Source organism: Caretta caretta, chromosome 9 (assembly GCF_965140235.1).
Source record: "Caretta caretta isolate rCarCar2 chromosome 9, rCarCar1.hap1, whole genome shotgun sequence".
Lineage (NCBI taxonomy): Eukaryota > Metazoa > Chordata > Testudines > Cheloniidae > Caretta > Caretta caretta.
Genome location: NC_134214.1, coordinates 6,824,572 through 6,847,762, shown reverse-complemented (window position 1 = coordinate 6,847,762; position 23,191 = coordinate 6,824,572). Strand labels below are relative to the sequence as shown.

The window sequence follows — 23,191 nt, the reverse complement described above, 5'->3', positions numbered from 1 at the left end:
GCCTCCCTTTCGCAAGGGCGACCTTGGACAGTAACCTGGCCGGGCAGGGGCTCTATGCCAGCTCAGGTTCCCAGCCCCCATTTAACCCCTTGTTAACATGAAGCGAGCAGCTCAGACTGCAGGGAAGCGGCAGGACCACGGGGGCTCTGTGGGGCACCAGCGCTTCACTCCGCCCACGCCCTATAGCGCCGGGAGCTTATGGGCATATTTTACCTTGCACATCCATAAACACTGGCTATGCCTGCTCCGTGCACAGAGCCATGAGTTCAAACCTCCTGCGGGGCCAGGACTGGCCTCGCTGTAAACACCTTCCACGCAGCCCTAGCAGGAATCCCCTCCCTAGAGAAGCACGGTCCCTAAAAGCACGGGACTGGGGAGCAGGTCTCCTGGGTTCCATTCCTGCCTCTGTCATGGTGTGGCCTTGAGCCCCTCACTCTGCCTCTGTTCTTGGGGTGGATGGTACCGACGTACTGCCGGGGGTTAAACTCACCCACACTTGTAAAGAGAGATCCTTGTGCAAATGGCAGGGGGAGGACAGTTCAGTGGTTAGAGCACCAGCCATGGGCATGGGAGACCTCTGTTGAGTTCCCACCCTGGCCAACCCTTGGCTAGTCACTGAGGTCAGCAGAAGTTAGGCCCCTTTGAAGATCTGGGCCTTAGTTCCCCATCGGTAAAATGGAGATAAGGCCCCTTCTCCAGGGTGCGATGAGGCAAAACCCGTTGCAGCTTGGGTGGAGCTCAGCTGCCAGTGATGGAAGCCCCAGCAGTCCCTGAGCTTGAGGGGGCTGAAGCATTAGAAACCAGGGTCATTGCCCGAAAGCTGCCCCATGGTCTGACTTTGCCTTCTCTTTCACTGCAGCGTTTAAAGGCCTAGAGACGGGCAAGATCCTTTGGGCAGCTCACACTTTGCCTTAAACTGGTCTGGGGCCCGCTGTTGCCAGCCTAGCATCAGGGCTGGGTTCAGGAGCCCTGCCCCCATCTTTTATTCCTCTTGTGCACACAGCCATGGCCCTCAAAGGTAAGACCCGCTTTTTGTCAGAGGCAGGACTGCCAAGGCACTGACAGACAAGGCTAGAGCTAGCCCAGCCTCGAGCCAGGTCTCCACCAGCTGCTCCCTCTGTCTGCAGTCTCCAAAGGGTTAAGATGGTTAGTCTCTCCCCGGGCTCTACCAGGAAACAGAAGATCTGGGTTAGGCTGGTCACCCACCAAAAGTCAGAGCCTTCAGCGGGGCATCAGGAGGAGCCATGGGCTGGCTGATCGTGCTGTGGGGACGCTCTGCTGTGCACGGGATGCGCTCTCTGTTGCTCACTTCCAACATCTATTATTCCTGCCTCTGTTTAGCACTTCCACCTCCAACACATCTTCCCCAGCCCAAGTCTTTGAAGTAAGCTCCCAGCTACTTCAAGGGACAAAGTGGTGGTCCCTACGCTCCTTGTTTGCCAGGTCCATTTTGGTGCATAGTTTTGTCCCCCTGCCCCAATTGCTGATGCAAGCCATAATCAGGTCAAAGCAGCCATTCAGGTGGAGAGTGGAAAATCCACCAATCGATCAATCACCCTTCATTCCTGCTAATCATCCTTCAAAGAGCCAGGGTAGTAAGTAAAAAAAAAAACAGTCCTTGTGACACCTTAGAGTCTAATGTGGCTGGACACAGCCAGCGCAGCCTGAGAGGAAGAAGCCTGCAAAGCTGGTATGAAAACCAGCTATTGCAAATCCCGCTGAGTGAGAAAGACAGGCCTGAAGACCAGCTTTGCGTAAGCTCAAAAGCTTGCCTCTCACCCACAGAAGTCAGTCCAATAAAGTCAGTCCTTCCCCACTTTGTCTCCTATCTTGGAATGGACACGGCCACAATGCTGCATACCAGCTGCTAGTGCAATTAGGCAGGTGATTCAGGACAATGGTCCAGACTTTGAGCTCAGTAACATCAGTGTAAGTGTAGAGCGACTCAGGTGCAGAGCATTGGTGGGCTGGATGCCTTCAAACTAACAGGAGGTCGTGACCCTTGCAACCAGCTAAAACTGCTGCAGCATGCTCCATCCTACATGGGCTTTTTCACTGACTCTTGGGGATGCAATACAAGTCCAGGAACTAAGACTACACAGCAGGGGGGACACCTCCCAGTTTTGTCTCGGCCCAGTTCAGACGGAGAACAGTGTTTCCCCGTTGGGGAGAGTTCTCACGAACGCTCGGCCCACCTGGTTAAGCTCAGCTGGTGATGGAGGCTGAGTGATTCCTAGCTGTAAAATCCTGGAGGAGGGAAGTTAGAGCAAAGCAGCAGAGATAGGCCACAGGTTAGGGATTGCTGGGGGTTTTTTAAAACTCCTCCCTTGTCCTACAAAGTCATTCAGAAATCCACTCTAGGACATGAGCCCATGAAAGTGCTCAAAGACCTGTTGCGGCCAATTCTGCCTCCCCATCGCACTCCAGCTGCTTCTCCCCTACCACATACAGCTCTGTGCCCCTCCCAGGATGGGCCAAGTGCTATTCCCACCCCCAGCCACTGCGCCCTATAGAAACACTGGGACCTTAAAGGAGAAATAACCCTAGCCAGATGCCGCTGGGGAGTCCAACACTCTGCAGCGACAGGCAGATTAAACCGAGTGCAAACCACAGGCAGGGTTAGGTGGATGGATGCGGTCCATACCTTTAAATATGCTCTCGCCCACAGCCAGGCCTCTTGCAATTGCCGAAGAAACTACCCTGGAGAAAATGGCAGCTTTGCTGGGATTCACATGTCCGTAATGGCCAGCCTGCGGAGCCTTCCCGCTCTCGGAGCTACCAGCTCCCGTGGCCGGGAATTGCTGAACAACCTCTGCAGGAGACCCCCTGCTCTAAACACTCACCCAGACATTCTTCTAGCACCGCTTCTGGTGAGTCCCCTGATGACTCGCTGTCCTACTAACCCAGAAACCAGCTGGAAGATGCATAAACAAGCAGGCTGCTCGGCTGAAAGACCAGAGCCCTTGCAGTGCATATACTTGGTCATCCTTTGGGGCAGCTGAGGAGCAGTTCCTGAAAGGTACTTCAGGATCTAATTCCCCTGGGAGTTAAATAGCTTTGAGGAGCTAGGCCTAAGTCCGCAGAGGAGTACCTCTGAAATCATGTCTCTTTCCCATCAAGAGGGTATTTAGCCTCCACAGCCATTCCAGGGTTTCTCCCTCCCAGGGAGTGGCTAGCATTTAGATGCTAGGATCCTCAGCCGGGAGACACTCGCAGAAGGGAAGGACTCGTATAGAGATGTTTAAGGGGTGACTTGGTCAGCCTGTAAGTACCTACCTGGGGAACAAATATTTCATAATGGGCTCTTCATGCTAGCAGGGAAAGGTATCTGACATGATCTAAAGGCTGGAGGTTGTAACCAGACAAACTCAGACAGGCAATAAGGCATAAATGTTTAACAAGAAGGATAACTAACCACTGAAACAATTTTCCAAGGTGGTGGATTCTCCTCACTGGCCATTTTTAATTTAAGATTGGATGTTTCGCTAAGATCTGCTCTAGGAATTCGGGAGGTTCTCTGGACCTGCGTTATACAGCTCAGACTAGACCACCATCTGGTCTTGGAATCTAGGAAGCCTACTGCATACAGGGAAGGCCTGGAGCGCCCAGCAAAATCCCAACATCAAATTCCCTCTCCGGCCTGGCCCAGCTTCTGATCAGACAAATCAAATCAACTTAAAAAAAAATAAAACCAAAAAACAAACCAGCGATTGGGAGCCAGCTTCGTTAGAACAACTCAGCAAAATAAAATTCCGGTTTATTGTTGGACAACATTGTTTCACACATACATCAAACAGGCCAAAAAAAAAAAAAATAAAATAAAATAAAATAAAAAACAAACAGCAACTTCATAGACAGAGAAAAAAAAAACCTTTTATCTTTGGCCTTGCCATCTCATACAAACCCACGACTTATAGTACAGCTAAAGGACATACACAAAAAAAGTTACTGGAATGCTCGGAATAAGATTGTAAATTTTTTTTTTTTTTTGCGTTTTTGTTTTTTTACAAGGTCGTTTTTCCTCCTTCGGGAGAATGGTTTGTTGGGACGCGGTCACACCACAAGTAAAGTCAGAGATGGGTAACGAGAGAGAGACACACTTCAAAGCCCCCCCATTTGGTCAATCCGAGATCACTTAAAAATGGCTGACCTCCTAACAATATGTACAAAAATATAAAATGTAAATAAAAAATACAAACAAATTCTCCTTTAAAGTATTTTTAAGAAAGAAAGCAGGGCCTTGAAGTTTTGGTGCTGGGGGAAAGAGGGGTTCTCGCCCCACTGACAGGGGGCGGGGGGGAATCTTTTCGGGCATTCGTTCCGAGTGGCGTCGGCATTGCAGGCAGGTTCGCTCTACTTGGGGAGGGTGACCGTGGCGGGGGGTTGCGACGGGACGTTGAAAGTGAACAGGTCGCGCTGGCCTTTTGTTTGTTTTGTTTTTCTCCTTATTTAAAAAAAAAAAAAATTATACATATGTGCTGCCTAGTCATCTTCGTCGGTTTTCTGCTTCTTGGGATCGACGTCCTCGTCCTGGGGAAGAGCAGAGGCGTTAGGGGGCTGGGTGGATGCCGGCGACAAGCCTGGCCAGGCGGCCCAGGGGAAGTGCGGATTCCACGGTCTGCCGGGCGCTGCCCCAGGGAAATCCTGCCAGAGCCCCTTGAAGCGCGTAAGGAGCGCTCATCCCTTCGGGCGTGGCTATACTTGGGGTCAGCCCGGCAACTGCATGGGTAGACCGGCAAAGCCACGATTTGCAGCCTAGCCTTGTTTCAGGCAGGGGGCTCATCCCTGCCAGCCTGGCTTCTCTTTCACCCAGCAGCTCCTGCTGGCATTGCTAGGGAGCTTGAGACCTGCAGGGCCACCAACACATCACTGGCTGGATCTGCCCAGCTCGGGCCAGTGTGGGAAGAAGCACTAGGACGTTTGTGTAGTGAATCAGGGCGTCTCAGCAATAGGTGTGTGTGTTTTGGAGGGCCCTTATGGGCACCATTAGGACTCTTGGAAGCTAAACTCCCCTGCACATGCCCCGTGGAGCTGGGGCCAGCAATAAGGGATTTGGCATTTAGGTCTCCTCTCCCCCCAGGGATAAGGAGTTAATAGCCCAATTATCTTCCTTGCCTGCCTGTGCCCCTCCATCCCACGTCCCCCACCAGTGACCAGGTCCCTTTGAAACACAAGCCTGCCCCCTGCGGACCTCCTGACTCGGGTCTGCGGCTCGAGTGGCGTCCACACGGCAAAATGACAGGGCTTGGCCCCCCGTGAGTGGGAATCAGGCTCTGACCCACCCACCCCCTCCCCGCCCCACAGCAGGGTGCTAGGACCTGGCTGCTTGCCGAGAGTTGAACTGACTTGTGTGTAACGGAAGAGGGGCTTAGGCTCAAATCTGAATCAGAACCCAGGCTTAACATGCGGTGTAGACATACCCCTGGATACCAAGTGAGACCCTCCCGTTGCCAGGAAGTACCTATTCAGCCCCCCCCCCCCCAGGCTCCCAGCATTTCCCTCCTTCTGGTGTGTGGCTGGAAACCAAGTGCGCGCCGAATAGTCAGCGCAGCCGCCGGAGCCGAGCGCGAGGGGAGCAGGTGCAGCGTGGAAAGGGACCTAGAGTTCAGGCAAGCGCCCGCCTCCCCCATGCGCAGCCTGGCTGTGTGCAGAGCCAAGCGCGCACGGGGACGGACACACACACACACTCCTCTCTAGCAGAGCACTACAGCTCCCACGCTCATCAGGACTTGACAAATGGAGGACAATGCTGGGAGCTGGCTGCCCAGCCCCTCTCTAATCCACCCCAGGGTTTCCCCGAGCACCCAGCCCTGTTGCCAATCCCCCTCCTCTCCCAGCCCTGGAGTAGCTGTGAGGGCTCCCGGCTAGCTAGAGAGTCCAGGCACAGCAGCGCTGGTTGTTCTCCTTGGTTCACAGCCTGAGGCAGCCCACCTACCTCGTCATCCTCAGCTGCCCGTTTGCCTGTGGGTGCGTCGCCTTCCTCATCTTCATCGCCGTCCTCTTCCTCACCTGGGGGGGGCGGGGGGAACAAGGAACGTGAGCCTTTGGTGGCAGCTTCACGCTGGTCCAGCCTGACGTGGAAAGGACACCGGGCGGGCAGGCGGTCGAGCAAAGTGCCCGACTAGGCCGAGACCCGCTGGAACGGGAACCTGACCCTTACGGGGACAAGCTCAGGGCTTGTCCTTCTGCTCCTCAGACGTTCAAGGGCAGCGCCAGCTCTTGGTGCACGTTGCCCAGCGCCAGGCTGCGCGGGGCCCCCCTCCAGACAGTCAGCGGCTCGCGGCGCAGCCCTCCTGCCCCCGCTGCAAGGTCTGGCATACGCCGCACTCGGCTGGCATCAGACACCCTCGGGCTCTGGCTTGTGCAGCCAGACACCAGATCAACACGCCCACCGTGCAGGGGTGGGACGAGAAGGGTGGGGATGATTACAAAAGATGGCAGCTGGGAATAGGAGACGGGGCCGCTATCCGACTACTTCAAAGCCAGCTGCATCCTAGCTGAGCAGTTACCGCCTGACAGCTGCTTGGGGCCCTGATGCCCATCGCTGCAGGTTCCTGGGCTGCAAAATCGTCACCACGCGGCCCTTTTCTGGGGGTAGGGGGGCCTCAGCAGAGGGGCCAAGAGCTGAGTGGGCCACCTGGACACTAGAGATGGTCCCCTCCGCATCTGGAGTGGGGCGCATTGGCAGGGGCGGGAGCCCAAGGCTTGGCCACCTCTCCCCCCCGCTCCTTGTGTGGATAAATAGAGCAACCAGCATCAAATTCGCTTTAAAAAAAAAAAAAAAAAAAAAAAGAAAAGCCTTTCCTAGCGGCTGCTCTAACTACTCCAGATTACTTCTGCTTCTCTTTGCAGCTATTAGTCCATCTTTAATGAGTTAAGAGCGCCAGAACGCATTAGTTCTGAGTCAGAACACATTCTAATTATCAGAGCGGCCAACAAATTCTGCTGACAGGCCACAGCCTTCTAGGGAGAGAGTCAGACGTGACCCACTTTGAGCTCAAATAGGCCAGTGGATCAGAACAATGTTGTCTACGGCGCCCGAGTCCAACCGGGAGGGGCGTGAGACTTGGGAGAGGAAAGCCTGGTTGCAGACCAACCTAAGTCCTTTGCATAACGGGAGGCCCAGCTAAACTGACAGCGTTCAGGCCAGTAAGCTGGCTTTAAATGTCCCCACGAGCTGCACGTATAGACAGCTGGGGATTAGGGTCATCCACCTGGCACACCCACCCGCCTGCCCCCTGCCAGCAGACGCTCAGACCCAGCATTGCCCGAGCTTCTGGAGCTGCCAGATTAGCTGCAAGTGATGGCTCAACACTTCGCCCGCGAGCTCACGCACCGGGTTACTTGGATGGATCACGTGACTGCAGTCAAGCTGATTGGGGGCACACTTAGCTGCCTGAGCTTCTTTCAGCAAAGCAAATGATGGGATGGGGGGGAGGGGGCTAAGGAGGATGGAGGGGGTCTTTAAAAACAGATTTGATGACTTTGGGCTGAAGTTTAGTTCCCAATGTTTCAAACCAGCAGGAGGCAAGAGGGTCACTGGCAGCCCTTACTGGCTTTTCTCTCTCCTATGCAATGCCTAGACTGCTCAGACCAGCCCCTTAGGAACTTCCTCCACGCAGAGATTACCCGGGGTTAGGCTGGAAAGACATGACTTAACCCCTCCTCGAAGAGCGCCTCCCTCTTCCCCCTCCCCTCCCCATGCCAGGCGTTAACCATGGAGCAGGGCGCAGATGGCTCAGTGCTCTGCATCGTATCCATGCTCTTCTTTGAGGGGTGGGGGTGACGGCAGAGGGGGCTGCATCATGCTCACCACCAAGGTATCTAATCAACGCCCCACACCCGCAGCGAAGCCCAGTTCTGCAAACCACCCAGAAGTAGCAGGCAGCCCTTCACGGGTTTCATGGAAAAGGCAGATGGCCCAGGCTCCCACGAGGCTGGGGTGAAATTCAACTTCAAGGGTTAAACCTCCATCCTGCAAGGCCGAGGCTGCCCGTGTATCTCCAGTGAGCTATCCAAGAACCAGTTCCTATACTGAGAGCGCCGTGTCCCCCTTATCCTCCCGGGGCTGCTGCCAGGAGCCCAGACTTTCCTCTATTCAAACAGGGGCTTGCTTAAAGGCCTTCAATTCCTGGCCTCAAAACCCCACGCCCAGCACAACCCAAGTGTTGCCGCCCAAGATTGCAGGGGATTAACCAGGAATAGCTAATCAAAGGACTTTTTTCAGGTTGAGCTCAAGGGGCATGGCTTGCTAATAATGGTTCGCAACCTCCTCCCAGCCTTAATGGGGTATAAAAATAGATGGTGTTTTTCAGCCAAGTGGGTCTTGGACAAGGAGGCTGAAAAGGGAAGCAGGTAGGGAAGTGACTGGTGGTCCACTGACGCCTGCCTGCAGGCTGGCTTACGCTAGGAAACCAGAGGGAGGCAGGAGCTGCAAGGGGAAACATTCTGAAAAAGTTTAAATGAGCCATTTGCTCCTGTTCTAGCTGCAGATAAGACGCACTGCAGGAAAGAGCTAAAGGCTCATGCATCTGCTTAACTGGAACCAATTGCTTAGCATGAATCATTAGCCTGGGAAGGGAGTATGATTGTGCGGACTGCACGAGAGTGGCATCGACCTCCTATGCACTCTGCTCTTCGCCTGCCTTGCAAAGGGAGACCCCCTGGAGACCTGGCTCATTCCCCGGCCAGGTCAGGCCAGTCAGACTGCGCCTTCGCCCGTCGGTGTGCCGTTTCGCTGCTACCTGCACAGCTCCTGGGATTGAGGGCAGGTTTTTCAACTACACGCTATGAGCCAGAGCATCTCCTCAGGGCCTCTGCGCTACGCAGCACGGCCAGAATGGGGAGCGATCGGTCCTCAGCCTGTTAGAACCAACTCCGGGGCTGGTTTCACTGGAAACCAATCCAAACCCGGGCTGGCGGATCGGGGCCGCTAGGAGGAAGGGGCGGGACAATACAAGGCTGGCTAGACCCTCAGTGGCAGCAGGCAGAGAACTGCCCCAGAGCAGCCACAAGGGGGAGATGCTGCTCCTGGCACTCGCCGGCCACGTGCGGTAACTCAAGCCTCTTGCTAAAGGGCTCCGTTTAAGGGCCGGATTTGGCTGCTCTAAGGTGAGAAAGCAGGGTGAAAAATTACCATCACCCTCTTCCTCCTCGTCCTCTTCTTCGCCACCTTCTTCTTCCTCTTCGTCTACTTCGTTGTCAGCCTCCTGCTCTCCATTTTCCTCGTTCTCCTTGTCAAGACAAGACACTCACTTAAAAAAAAAAAATGCATGGAGGGAAATGGCTCGCCTCCCCATCCCATTCCCATTCCCACCCCCCACACACACACACACACATACAGAGCCGCAGCCTGAGATCAAGCTATCTAGGAACCCATCCAGCAAGTGCAAGTTGAGGAGACAGGCTCCTGCCTGGCTCCCTCCCTCAGCTCTTGTAGCAGGTGCCCACTGGCTGACATGCAAGCTACATGTGTTTTCACTTCAAGGCTGTTCCCCATTCCGTCTACACTTCACGCAGAAGCAAAGATGAAGGACTTAAATTTTATGGTAATGTGGCGGCTGCATCTTGAGCCTCAGACAGGAATCTAAAGTCTATTGTGACATCGTGTCAGATTAAAAGGCAGCATTGTCAGTTTCCCTCTGGCAGTTTTTAGAAAAACAAAAAAAAACCAAACAAGCAAACCCCACATTTCCTTGTGTACAAGGCTTTTCCCACCCATCTGTTTGCCACATTTTCAACCCAAACGACGGCTTCTAGAAGGAGGCGGCACTGAAGACAAGCATTCTCTGAGGGATGTAAGAGTCAGCCCAAGAGCTCCCACCACACCTCTCCTCCCCCTCCCGTACACCTGGAAATCGCCTGCGGGCTGGAGGCTGACTCTGAAACTGCACCAGCACGTTGCTTTCACAATGGGGTTACACAGCCAAGCGCTGCTGTATGGAACGTTTCCTCCTCCCAGAGAACGTCAAAGAAGGAGTCCGCAGGAACATCAGCAAGCAAAGGGCCATCTCCCAAGGCTGGTTTAGCGATACTTACAGCATTGCCGTTGGCTGGTGCATCTCTGCCATTTTCTGTCTCTTCCACAACTTCCTTCTTCTCTTTTAGATCCTTAAAGGAACAAAAATAACCAATGAGTCACCAGGATTCCAGCCTACAGTCCTCACGGTAGGAAAGTTAAAAGGGGCGGGGGGGGGGGGGGGGAGAAAGGTCTGGGAGACAATTCCCCTTCACATCCCTTGCACAAGCAACTTGTTCTGGGCAGTTGTTGCAGGGGTTGGAACCGGCGGGAAGAGAGAGAGAGAGAGAGATTTTAAGTGTGTATTACTACACTTTATTAACGCAAAAGGTGGCTACATTTAACTTAGGAACTCCCAGGATCTTCCAAACATAAAGAGCTGGTCCCCTGCATCTGCTTTTCAGCCAAAGCATTGGCTCATTTCCCACCTTATCGTGTTCAGGGGAAACGGCTGCATTCCCACTGATAGCCCTTTGGCTATCAGTGTGCTGAATTACAGAATCAGTCACCCCAGGGTCTGCAGACTCACACAGCCACTTGCTGCCTTCACAACAGGGAAGGGTAGAGAACTGAGCCCAAATTGTTATTAGCAGAGCCTGTGGTGTCTCTCCCAACCAGCTTGCTCTTACTTGTAGTCACAGAGTGGAAATCCAGGATAAATCTCAAGACTCTTAGTCAAACAGCAGGCAGACAGCGATTTTTTCCACATTACTCCAAGGAACATGGCGCCGTTAGGTTCAACACTGCTAGATCAGTTCAAATCTGAACCGCAAGCACAGGCAGGAGAGAGCAAGCGCCCATATGTTTTTGCTGTTGATCACTGTCAAGATGTCATGCCAAGTCACTCGGCAAACAGGCTGAAAGGATCCAACTTTTTGTTCCTGCACATGGCTAAAAAGAACGCTCTGGCACCCGAGTCTGCATCATCCTCCCTTTATGTGACTGCATCAGCTGCAGCTAGATCCTGCTCGCCACAAGAGAAGTTATTACCGCTGCCAAGGAAAGTTAAGAGGCCTTTCACCAGGGATGCAGGGCAGCCACGCAGTCTGCCTTGAACAAAGACCATGAGGTGTTGGAAACTTTTTGGCAGCTTCCTCCCTCTGCTGCAGCAGCAAACCTGGGTTTTTTTGTCGGCATCTCCGCAAGCCCCCCAGCCTGGAGGGAAGCGTGTCACTTTCACTCTCAGAGTTGGTGTCACTTCCTCGTGTCACCCAAGTCAGTGTCACAGCATGGCCAGCCCTGATTACTATGGCCACCTCTCTCTTTTTATTTGGATTAAAATAACCTTTGGATTATTCGGTCAACAGCACTGGCGTATTAGAACAGTAAACTACTTAAGCCTTTCAGATACCCAGACATCTGGATAAACCAAGCAAGGATTAATAAAGTCTGACTGCATTATCCCAAGGCACCAAGCCTACGACCTAGCCCTGAACAGCTTGAAAGCACTGGGGTTTACTACACCTGTTACTGAGACATCACCTAGTCAAGTAAATATTCTGTTCATGGCTCACAGAAGTGCAGATCTACTTCCTCCTTCCACTAACATTTGAATCCCATGCAAATTGCAGTTTCTGTGAACTGACCCACTCCATCAGTTTTTACACTATCTCCGACTCATTACTGGATGAGGGAGATGCTCGCATTTAACCTCACTCTTATTCGCTGCCATGCCATAACTAGTTAGAGCCAGCACACAGTTTTAAACTGACCTACAAGAAAATTCTAAGATACCCCAAGTTTAACACAGAAGAAATGAAAAATAGTCAAAATTTCCAAGTCACCAGTTACTATGTTCATAATCCTTTTTGAGAAGTTATGCGTAAAACACAAGTGGTTCTTATGGCTAAGGAGGAGCAGTAATGTTATGACTAATTTTAGTTTAATAAATCCAAGGCACCAGCCATCAGTGTTCCATTTAAGATACTTTCAGTTCGATTATAATTGACTTACCAGGCCATGCTTATTTGCATAGAGACAGCGCTCTGCTAGAAATACTACTATTTTTTCCATTCCTAAGAACGAATCCAATGCAAATAGACAAATTTGTACCAGCCTTCAGATGAGGAGTCAAGGTAGCAGTATTACTTTAGTTTTAATGCTTTGATGGAGCCTTCAGTTATAGGTGTGGCAGGGCTGTTTGTCCATAAAACAGCGGTGATGTTTAGTCATAGGGAAGCCTTAGCCTCCACCTTCTCCTACTCCCAAAAAGTGAACTCGAATATTCCATTTGACATAGTAGTAACAGATACTAGAAACCATCAAAACCAACTGCATTCATAGGCCATGTCATAGCTAGACCCCAGTACAGACAGATCAAATAAAACAATCAGGACTGATCATTTAAAAGTGGGGTAAAAAATATGCTCCACAAACTGTGAGGATTAGTCCAGTCCCAGGTACTTCTGGACTATTTATGTGATTTATTGCCCTGCTGCAGGGGACTCCCCTGCCCCCTTAGTTCTAGCCACACCATTCAGTCACTCAGTTTGCATGGACTCCAAGGTGCGATGCATTTTAAGGGGCCGCAATTTTCGGTAAAATCAGCAGTTTGCAAAAGAAAGTTGAACGCTCCCAGGATTCTCAGGGAACTGGCAGCTGCATTTATTTTATTTATTGCCAGTCTGCTGCGACCCCAAATCCCAACTGCAACCCCCCAGTGCTCCGAGTCAGTCAATGGGGCTCACTCTGGCTTCAAAGGGCCAGGTTGTGGGCTGCAGCAACCCTCCCGCCAGCAGGGGGCGCCGGCTCCTCAGCGCCACGCGCCCTGCCCTATTTCAAACCGCGCGCCACTCTCCGCGCCTTGTGATTGGCCCAGCGCCGGCGCGCCGGCCCCGCCCTTCGCGTCTTGCCGGGAACTGTAGTCTCCGCGGGGCCCTCCGGCGCAAGGCCGCCCGCGGGGAGAGAACTCCAACTCCCATGGGGCCCCGCGCGGGCGGAGCGCGCAGAGGCGGCAGCACGCGGTGATGAGCGAGCTGTTGCGAAGCTGGGCGGTGCCGAGCCGCGCAGGAGGAGCCACCGCCCGGGAGCCGAGGCGGCAGCTCTGGGACCCCTCCCCCCACCCGGCGGAATAAATCTTCAGTGTCTTGTTTATTTCAGTGTCCCGACGTGAAGCGGGCGGGACCCGCGCCCTTGGTGTGCTCCCCCGCCGGACCCCCACGGGGATGGGGGCGGGGTCCTGCTGGCCAGGGCCGCAGCAGTCACCACGGGGGCGGGAGGGAGGTGGACTCAACGCCCCACCCGGACTGGGAAAGGTGCAAAGCGCCGCCGCCCGCTCCAGAGCCGGCTCCCTGCAAGGTTTGGGGGTGCATCGCCCGAGCCTTCCTCCCCCGGGCACTAGGGGCAGCTCGCACAGCGGGGGCGACACTGGTCTACCCCCCCCCCCCGCGCCCAAGTGCACTCCTGCGGGGGAAGCGTAGGGGGCTGCTACACAAATCCGGGGGGGGGGGGGCGCAGCGGGGAAAGATCCCCCGCCCCCAAAGGGCAGGGGAAGGTTAATTAGATTCTCACCCCCCCCGATCCCTCCGAAACAGGCTGCTGGAGGGGGAGGGCGAGCGAGGGAGCAAAGCCACCCCCCCTGCATCCGCTGGGCGGGACCCCCTGGCCCGCGGCTGGGACCCGAGCGAGCCAAAGTTCAGCAAGGGGGGAGGGGAGAGGGCAGAAGAGAAGCGGGGGGCGGGAAGAGCCCCCGCAGACCGGGGGCTGGGGTCCGGGGACTCTCGAATCGCAGAAGCGGGAAAACAGAAGTGAAAACGAAATTTGCAAGCCGGATTCTGGGCTGCTGAGCCCGGTGGCGGCTCGGCGCTGAGCCCCGCAGCCCGAAACCGGCTGTAGCGCCTGTCGGGGGCGGGGGGCGCTGACCTACTCCCCAGCCCCGGTGGGGGTAGGGCGGCGGGCGGAACACCTTGAAACCCAGACCAATGCCCAGAGCAGAGCGGCGTCCTCCCCACACTTCCCTGCCGGGGGGCAGAGGAAACCCCCCCGCCCGATGGGGCTGGAGGATCATGGACGCAACTCCCCCCCCCCCCGCCCCCCGCAGTGATCGGCCCGGAGCGCGGGGAGAAGCCGCGACCCCGCAAGGAAAGCGGGGCTGGTACCGCGTGGGGTGACCCTCGCTACATTGTATCCACCGCTCGCTACGCTGTATCCAAGCCCGGCCACTTCGGACGCTGCCAGGCGGGGCCGGAGGTTCTCTCCCCCCCCCCTCAGCTGTGGCTGGAAGTTTCACCCCCACCCCCCCACGGGACTCCCACCCACTCGCACGCGTGGGCTCCCTGACAATCTCCCCTCGCTCGAGCCGTGTTCTGTCCTGAGGCTTCACCTCCCGGGATGGGATACCCGCTGCTCGCCAGCTCCCCCCGCCACGGGGGAGCCCAGCTCAGAGGGCAAACGCCAGCGGGGAAAGGGGGACAAAGCGCAAGCGATATTAAGCTTCCGATTAAAACAGTGCGGGGTCCCTCCCTTCGCCTCCCTCCTTTTGCCCCACAAGGTTAATCGGTCTTTAACTGGAGTTAAAAACCCTGCAGCCTGATGGGGATCTTAACCCGCTTAAAAAGAAAAAGAAAAAAAAGGGGGGGGGGAGAAACCGGGCTCCGTCCTCAGCTGGGGAGCCAGGCTGACACTGAAAGTGGCGGGGCTTGGGGAAGGGGGGAGATCCGGGCAGGTATCTGGGGCTGCGATCCCCGAGAGGGAAAGCCACGCTATTTCGCCGGCCCGGCGTGCTCGCTTCCTGGCATCATTAAACAAAGAACCCGCGCAGATCACCACAAACATTCGCAGTCAAATCCAAGCGTTTCCCATCAAAGTCAAGGCTCGCCCCCCCGCCGGCCATCCAACGAAATCGCTTCCGATTATTCGCCTCCGCCAAGTTGTAAAGTTATTTCCGTGCAATTAAAGTGATCGGGCTGTTTGTTTGTTTGGGTGATGGTTTGTTTTTTTTAAATGCCCAACCCAGCCGAACCCACCAACAAACGCTTCATTTCAAAAGCAAGGGGGCTGCGATCAATCCCCCTTAAAAAGTGGGTGTTTCGTGCCGGATCCGTTCCCACCACTTTCCAGGCAGGTTATTTCCCCTCTTTAGGGCAGGGGGACTAAAGTGGGATCCAAGTTTGATGGGGGGGGGGGGCTGTCAAGCTGCGAGGCGATTTGAATGGAGAGAGAGATTCCTAGACAGGCAACATCAGCCCAATGCCTCCTTGAAACACACACAGCAAAACCCCTCCAGCGTAAGACTTTACAAAACTCCCCCCCCCCCAAAAAAAAGCACTCTAGGTTTGCAACATTGACGAGACAAATCACTCTCCCTTCCCCCACCCCTCGTAGAGAAAAAAACAAACAAACCACAGCAGGTTCCCCCTCCCCGCAAGACAAAACGGTACTTGGGGGGCACACAAAGTAAAAAAAAAAAAAATACATACAGCGGAAAAAACGCGGGGGGGGGGGCGCGGAGGAGAGCTGGGTCTGGAGCCTCACCTTGGTGGAGATCTCAGAACTGGTGTCCACGGCTGTGTCTGACATGGTGCGCGGGGAGCGGGGTATAGAAAATATCTCTGCTATAAAAATAAGCAAAGTGCAGGTCCGGAGGCGCGGAGCGGAGCAGGGCAGGAACAATGCAAAGATGGCTTTGGACAGAGCCAGTGGAGAACTCACGCGGCGCCACTAGCTTTAATATAGATTAGTGGGCGGCGCGCTCACTCCCCTGCGCGATCCCCATTGGCCAGGCGGGGGGGAGATGGGCCCGGTCATTGGTCGGGGGGCGAACAATGGGCAAGGCTGCTTAAAGCGGCAGAGCCCCCCCATGGGTGCAATGAGTTTGCGCCCGGCCTCAGCATGCGGAGCGCTGCGAGAGGCAGCAAAGCGCGGCAACGGCATGGCTGCTCCTTTCCCTCCCTCCCTCCGCAGGGAAGTCGCCCCGCATGCCGCGTGCAAAACGCAGAGCCCTGGGTCGCATTGTTAGCGCTGAGCCGAGGCTGGAAGGGAACAGAGGCACTAAGCCGGAGGAGAAACCGACCCCCCCCCCCCACCTCCCACCCTCGCCCCAGTCTCTGCCTGCGTCTCTCTCCTGCAGCCGCGGTGCCGCCGCCGACTTCAGCAAGTCTCCGCTGCCATTAGAGAAGGGACCCACACTCTGTAAGGGGAGGGGGGATTTTAAAAGTTGATGCAAAAGAAATCCGCTTCTACATTAATCGCCCCCCCCCCCTTTGCAAAGAGCCGCTGCGCGTTTTACACGCGTGCAAGCGGCGGGGGAGGGGGGGGGAGTTATTCCGTCTTTCGCTGATTAAAACCCAAGAGCCGCGTTCGTCCCTATGAAAAACCTCGCACGGGGCTGGGACTTTCCAACTCACGGGAGAGGAGGTCGGGGTTTCAATCCACGATCGAATAAGCGATCCCTCCCCACTCCACACGCTCCCTTTCTCTCAGTGCTGATTGAACCTTTTACGATCCAGCCCCACCATTCACAAAACCTCCCCCCCTCCTTAAAAAAACCAGGAAATTACAGTTTAAAAAACCAGATCCGATTTCCCCCCAATTTCACACTTTTTTTGGGGGGGGGGGGAAGGGGAGGATCCAGCATCTTTCCCACCTGGGTATCAACGCTCTCATCCCGCCTTAGCCTTGTAAATCTCATTTTAAACCCAAAACTCAGTTTCCCCAAAAGCAAGAAATTTGCACAAATTAATCGGTGAAGAATAATTAAAAAAACAAACAAAAAAAACCCTAACCCACCTGCATCGAGGATTTTTCTCCCTTTTGCTAGAGCCCTACCATTCCCCCCCCCCCCGTAACTTTGCAAATGGGGTGCAAAGGGGAAAGAGAGAGAGACCCCCCCGCCTTAATATCATACAATGGAATAAATCAAAATAGGATTTTTTGCATTTTTTTTAAAAGCCACATTGCAATTTTTGTTTGAAAACCACCCCCCCCTTTTTTTTTTCTCTTTCTTTTTTTTGCGCAATTCCCCACGTTTTGCACGAAGCTGCGTCTGTGTCACACGCCCCGGCCCCGACCCGGCCCCGGCCCAGCTGGGTCGGAGTCGGACCGGCAGAAAGTCCCGTTTCAAGCTGCAATTGAGTTCAATGGAGGCAGCTGGGCATGGAAACGGGGGGGGGGGGAAGGAAAGTGCCACACTCAAGATGGCGCCCGGAGCCCTTCATGGGGCAACCATTCGGCTTTCCCTCCCAGCCAGGGGCTCTAGAAGGCCGGATCTGGCCGAGCCGCCACCGCAGCACCTTCATAAGGCAATTCCCGGTGCCCGTCGCAGGAATGGGGCAATGGGAGCGGGCGGACGAGCAGCCCCGGGCGGAGCAGCGCTTCTGCCACACTCAACATGGCCGTTGGGCCGGAGCAGTGTCTGTCCTCGGAAGGCGGGATATAGGACCCAGGCAACGCGGATTGGCTAGCAGCCCCGAGCGAACGCTGTGTTGACGCTTTGCGGCCCCTTATTGGGCGACGCTCCTGTCCGTCTTCGATAGAGTGGTTGAGAAAACCCGGATACAAGATCGCAGTAGCAGTGTGGAATGGACTCAGCGGCTACTGGGCTGTACAGAGAAGAGGGGAAAGGAACCAGGCAGCCCTGTTAATGGAGTTTTTTGCTGCTAGCCCGTTACAAAGTATGAATCGTTCAGCGCAGGGGGCCGGGCTTGCTGACTTTTCGAGGTCCCATCCGGCCCTGCATTTCTATGATTCCTGCTGTGTTTATTTTTGGATGGTTATTCATTCTGATTTGCTGCGATTAGACCCTGACATTCATCTCTGCCCAAACTTCAGCAAAGCTGTTTAAGAAGGGAAAAAATGGTATGGAATTTTTTAGCACTTTTTACGTCCGGCATTTTTTTGCTCCCCCAGTTTCTTTGTCTCTGTTAAATTTGCCAAAGAAGCTATTTTAACATGGATTTTAGGCTTTCTGATATACCCATCCCACACAACAGCCAACTTCAAAACTATGTTTTAAGTTTAAATATTTCAACAACTCACTTTGAATTTTGGGCTGGAAAAGAGCTTCTGTTTCAGGGGAACATTCCCCAAATGCAGTAGCTCTGTTGATGACCTGAGTCCTGACTGCAGGTTCACAACAAGATGCAAACATGCCCCAGATTCCCAGCATCTTCGCCTCTAGCTGGAAATGTTGTGCTCATCTCCACTTTGCCTTATTGTGCCCGTGGGACTTGAATGTTCAACATCGGGGTCAGGTGTGACAGACTGTTAAAATAGGGTGGGCAAATGATCCCCCGTGGTGTTCAGCCCACAACAACATGGTTGTCTCACCTTGAATAAGGAGGTGGCCTTAGAGAAGGCAGCACGGTCTAGTGGGCAGGGCACTGGACTAGGGGTCAGGAGACCTGGATTCTCTTTTAAGCTCCATTACTGCTGTGTGACCTAGTGCAGTGGTTCTCAATCAGGGGTCTGAGGCCCTGGGGGGGTGCAATCAGGTTTCAGGGGGGCTGCCAAACAGGGCTGGCATTAGATTTAATGGGGCCCAGGACAGAAGGCCGAAGCCCCACCGCATGGGGCTGAAGACTGGGGCCCTGAGCCCTGCCAGCCGGGCCTGAAGATGAAGCCTGAGCAACTCAGCTTTGCGGGGCCCCCTGTGGCGTGGGGCCATAGGCAATTGCCCTGCTTGTTACCCCCTAATGCCAGTTTTGACTTTTATATGCAGAAAACCAGTTGTGATGGCACAGGGGGGCCGTGGAGTTTTTATAGCCTGTTGGGGGGGTCTCAGAAAGGAAAAGATTGAGGACCCCCTGCCCTAGTGTATACGTCACCTCTCTGTGCCTCTGCTCGGTTTCCCCACTCGCACCTTGTCTGTGCGCTCCGAGGCAGGGACTCTGTCGCTGTGTGTACATACGGTGTCTCACCCAATGGCACCGTGCTCTCAGCCTCGAGGGGTGACTGTCATACAAACAGTTAATTATGAGTAGCCTGCTCAGACAACAGATCCCGGAACGTGATGCTCCCTATTGATCTGAGCAGAGGATGGTGCAAAGTGTGACCACTCGGACCGGGGGCACTGCAGAGCAGGTGTAGTTATCTCTACACGTTGGATTTAGATGGCACAGCGCATACAAGGATCTGTGGTCTCCGCAGGCTGCCCCTCTTACGTTCCAAGAGGAGTGGTCGGTTCCGATCATGGCAGTGACTGTGGTTTTGGGGTTGTAGCGGGTGGTCAGTGCAGCTGGAATTTTGAGCGCAGTAGCAAAGCCTGGAGATTGCTTCTGGGGATTCTCCAAATACTCTGAGGAAAATAACGCTCCTTTGCTGAACTTCACGTTAACATTTCATGCGTGTCTCCTTCTCCGGCAGGGGAGGCTCTTTCAGGGTGAGACGTCTATGTCTGTAGAACACTTTGATACACATATATATATATAGAGAGAGAGAGAGAGAGAGGAGAGATTAAAATCGAAACTTTGAATATTTGGGAAAGAAAAATATGAAATTGCAAATGACATTCCCACCAGGACACTTTTAAAATAACCCCGCGTGGGACTGATGACTAAAACGAAGGCCACCTTAGAACAAGCCAAGCGAGAAACCCACCTGTGTTTCACGTCGGTTAGTTACAGTCGTCCAACTCAGTGGGATGACCTGACCCATGTGTGTCAGAGAGAAACAGACGGAGCTTGACATTTTATGCCTCAGCAGTCCAAAGAGGAACAACAACAACAAAACTGTTGCCTGTAAAAGGCAGCTGCTCTTTTACTGCTTCCCCACCCCTCTATCTAGCCTGCGCCAGGAGAGACGAGTGACAGAGAGGAATGAGGATGCTAGTGAGAGGGGGTAGGAGTGTGTGCAAAGGAGGGGGAGCTTCAAAACCGAAGTTTATAGGGCTGAACTTTGCTTGGAACTGCTGAGCGACGGCTGGGCTGCTCTTCCGTGGTAGGCGATAAATTTGGCAAATTAATTAAGGAGGCAAAAGAGGCAGTAGGAGTTTCACCTCCTCTTCAGCAAAGGGTGGTGTGTGTGTGGGGGGGGGGGGAGCATTTCACTAGCTCAGCAAGTTGGCCTCTCTCTAATCCTCTGCAAAGATCCTGCTGCTAGAGCGATTTATTCCATGGCAATGAGCTGCTTCTAGTAGGAAATTCTCATTGCGCTCTTTGGAGCAGCCGGGGCGGGGCGACTGTCACTCAGCGGCTCTGGAAAACAGAGGGATGAGCCTTGAGCATCCCCGGGCTCCCGTTACCGTTTCTAGGTCAGCCCCGTGGGGTAGGACTCGAAGCCAGCAGAGGTGACATTCTGGCCATGCGGGAGGGGCGTCCTATGGGTGTCCGGGCTCTGCTCTGCTTCTCTTCGGAGTGTTGGCCCGGGTTGTAAAAGGGAGCTGGCGGGGGGTGGGTTATGGGTGGGAGGTTCAATGCAAAAATCAATCTGGAACACGCATTGAACTGATTCCATTGCCCTGAATGTGCTGAACGGAACATGTAAAACAATGGAATTATTTCCATGGTGATGGGGAGGGGGGGAAGCAAACCCAGGTGTTTAAAAATAGCCTAGCAAAGGTAACGGAGCTATGGAGTAATCCACCCACATTCTTTGTTTCAATTCTTGAATGGCTAACGGCTCTAGAACGACTAGTCTGATAATGGTGGAGAATGACTGGCTGGCAATGGGGGATGGAGCCTTTCACCTCTAGATCACCAGTTCGCATCCAGGCCAGGTTAGGAGGGGCCATCTCTCACACCCAGTAAGGATGACCTCTGAAATGAATGGATGGCTTCCAGCCTGGTGTCCACTTCCCACGGCTACATGGCGCAGCCTCAGCAGAGGGGTGAAGGAACGGTGGGCCCCTGTCAGAGTGGATTTGATTTAAATCACAAGTCAGGAAGACTCGATTTAATCATGGATTTCTACATAAAAGTGCATTCTTGTTGGTTGTTATAACCTTAATAAATATTCTTCACAACTCAAAGATAGATGAGACCCAAACTGGGTCTCTTTTACGGCCTGCTGCCATTATAGGTTTTCCCTTCTAGTGAGAGGATGGTATGGTAGATCTCAGATCAATGAAGGCTACACTCAGAAAGACCTCAAGACTTCTGGAATATGCTGCTGAAACAGTTTCACTTTTGTTTCTACTGCCTGTCCCTTCCTTCTCACTTCTATCTCCAGACTTCTTCTCCTTGTCCAGATCTATTCCGCCCCCAACAATCTTCTATCCATTGAACTTTTTGAAACTTTGCACTTTTAGAGAGACGTAAGGGATTGACTCTGTGTACACAACTTTGCAGAGGGACAATAGGGTTGAGGTCTGTTATTTCTCGCCTCTATTTATTTATTTTATTCTGTTAACAAGCATGTTATCTCTGGAGACACAAATCCACATTTTGAGAACTGCAAAACTAAGCATCTCTGATGGTATCTTCTAGATTTAGCACTGAGTAGATAGAAAGATTAACCTAAATAATCTGTACAGAAGCCCCTGCCTGGAACCTCATTAGATTAGGTCCTAATCCATGAACTATTGGAACTCATTTACAAACTTTTCTTAAACATTACATGAATATATTGTCTCATACTATAGAATTAGAATTTAAAATCCCTATTCCATGATGAGATATCTTTGAGCTATAATGTATCTTAATTAAAACGATGTTTAGATTGCTTTTTGAGGAAAAAAACCTTTTTATCAAAAAATCTGATTTAAATAAAAAAAATCTGATTTTTTTTTAAACAATTTTTAAAAAAATCATTGAATTTTATCCACCCTGGCCCATGTTTCTGGCCCTAGGCGGCATCCCCTCCAGGGCAACTCTGAGATGTGCTGGTGGCCTGCTCCCCATCCTGCAGGCAGAGAGACGCTCTCATTCCTTGAGGATCTCAGTCTGGCTCCTTCCACCAGCGCTCACAGTGTAAACAGAAACCAAGGGTGATGGGCAGGCAACTGTCAATTCCCTATAAGTACTGCAAGCCCCAAGAAGGGGCTCTGCATTCTCCAGTCACCAGCCGTGTTCCTACACGCACTCTAGGTCAGTGGTTTTCAAACATTGTTTTCTGGGGACCCAGTTGAAGAAAATTATTGATGCTTGCGACCTGACAGAGCTGGGGATGAGGGGTTTGGAGTGTGAGAGGGGCTCAGGGCTGGGGCAGAGGGGTGAGGGCTGTGGGGTGGGGCCGGGAATGAGGGGTTCAGGGTGTGGGAGGGGGCTCTGGGCTAGGGCAGGGAGTTGGGGTGCGGGAGGGGGTCAGGTCCTGGGCTGGGGGTGCAGGCTCTTGGGTGGGGCTGGGAATGAGGGGTTTGAGGTGCAGGAAGGGGCTCCAGGTTTCGGGGGGACTCAGGGCTGGGGCAGGGGATTGGGGCACAGGGTTGGGGCGCGGGCTTACCTCGGGCAGCTCCCAGGCAGCGGTGCAGCAGGGGTGCTAAGGCAGACTGCGCTGCACCCCAGAAGCGGCCAGCAGCAGGTCTGGCTTCTAGGTGAAGGCGTGCAAGCGGCTCCATGTGGCTCTTGCCCACAGGCACCGCCCCCCCCCCAGCTCCCATTGGTTGGGAACCAGCCAACGGGAGTGTGGAGCTGGTGCTCGGGGCAGGGGCAGCACGCAGAGCCCCATGGCCCCACCGCCTAGGAGATGGACCTGCTGCTGGCCACTTCTGGGGCACAGTGCGCTGTCAGATCAGCTAGTGACTAGCCTGCCTTAGCCAGGCACACCACCGACGGGACTTTTAACGGCCCGGTTGCCGGTGCTGACCAGAGCTGCCGTGACACAGTGCCTTACCTTCCGCGACCCGGTACTGGGTTGTGACCTGCAGTTTGAAAACCACTGCTCTAGGTAGAACTACTATCCGCCGGGTTACAAAGGCGTCATTATGAGTCCCTGAAACGTCTCAGCCCAGTGGAAATCCAGCTTGTCGGTATTAAAATTAATACTTGCATCAGTGTGCAGATACCAGAGATGCTCTCCTCTTCCCAGCGACGTCACAGACACGCTGCTAGCCTCCTGCTTTGCAGAAAGCCCTGTGATGCCCAAATCAGCACACGGCCCTCTTCTACTAACATTCCCCAATCTCAGCTGCCTGAGAGCTCTCAAAACAGAAGCACTGTGAGAAGAACTTTATCCAGAGAAAACTATCTGCTTGGCTCAGTCACTGGGTCAGGGGCTCCAAAGCATTTACCTCCAGTGGACAGAAGTCAGCATCTGGAAAGCCACCGCTCAGAACTGGCCTCCTGGGATGGCAGTCTTAGC

General features: G+C 53.7%; 1 protein-coding gene across 4 annotated transcripts; it reads right to left on the bottom strand.

Moving 5' to 3' along the window:
- Positions 1–3,710: 3,710 nt before the first annotated feature.
- PTMA (prothymosin alpha) lies at positions 3,711–15,688 on the bottom strand. 4 transcript variants are annotated; one of them, XM_048864691.2, is made up of 5 exons: positions 15,491–15,688; positions 10,039–10,110; positions 9,143–9,233; positions 5,936–6,009; positions 3,711–4,530 (listed from the first exon to the last, which is right to left on the bottom strand). In XM_048864691.2, exons 1-5 carry the CDS (start codon positions 15,533–15,535, stop codon positions 4,483–4,485), a joined length of 330 nt encoding a protein of 109 aa, XP_048720648.1. In that variant the 5' UTR covers positions 15,536–15,688; the 3' UTR covers positions 3,711–4,482. The 4 variants fall into 4 exon arrangements, with proteins under 4 accessions (XP_048720648.1, XP_048720649.1, XP_048720646.1 ...); XM_048864692.2 differs by having other exon boundaries at positions 9,143–9,230; positions 15,491–15,687; XM_048864689.2 differs by having other exon boundaries at positions 9,137–9,233; positions 15,491–15,686.
- Positions 15,689–23,191: the final 7,503 nt, after the last annotated feature.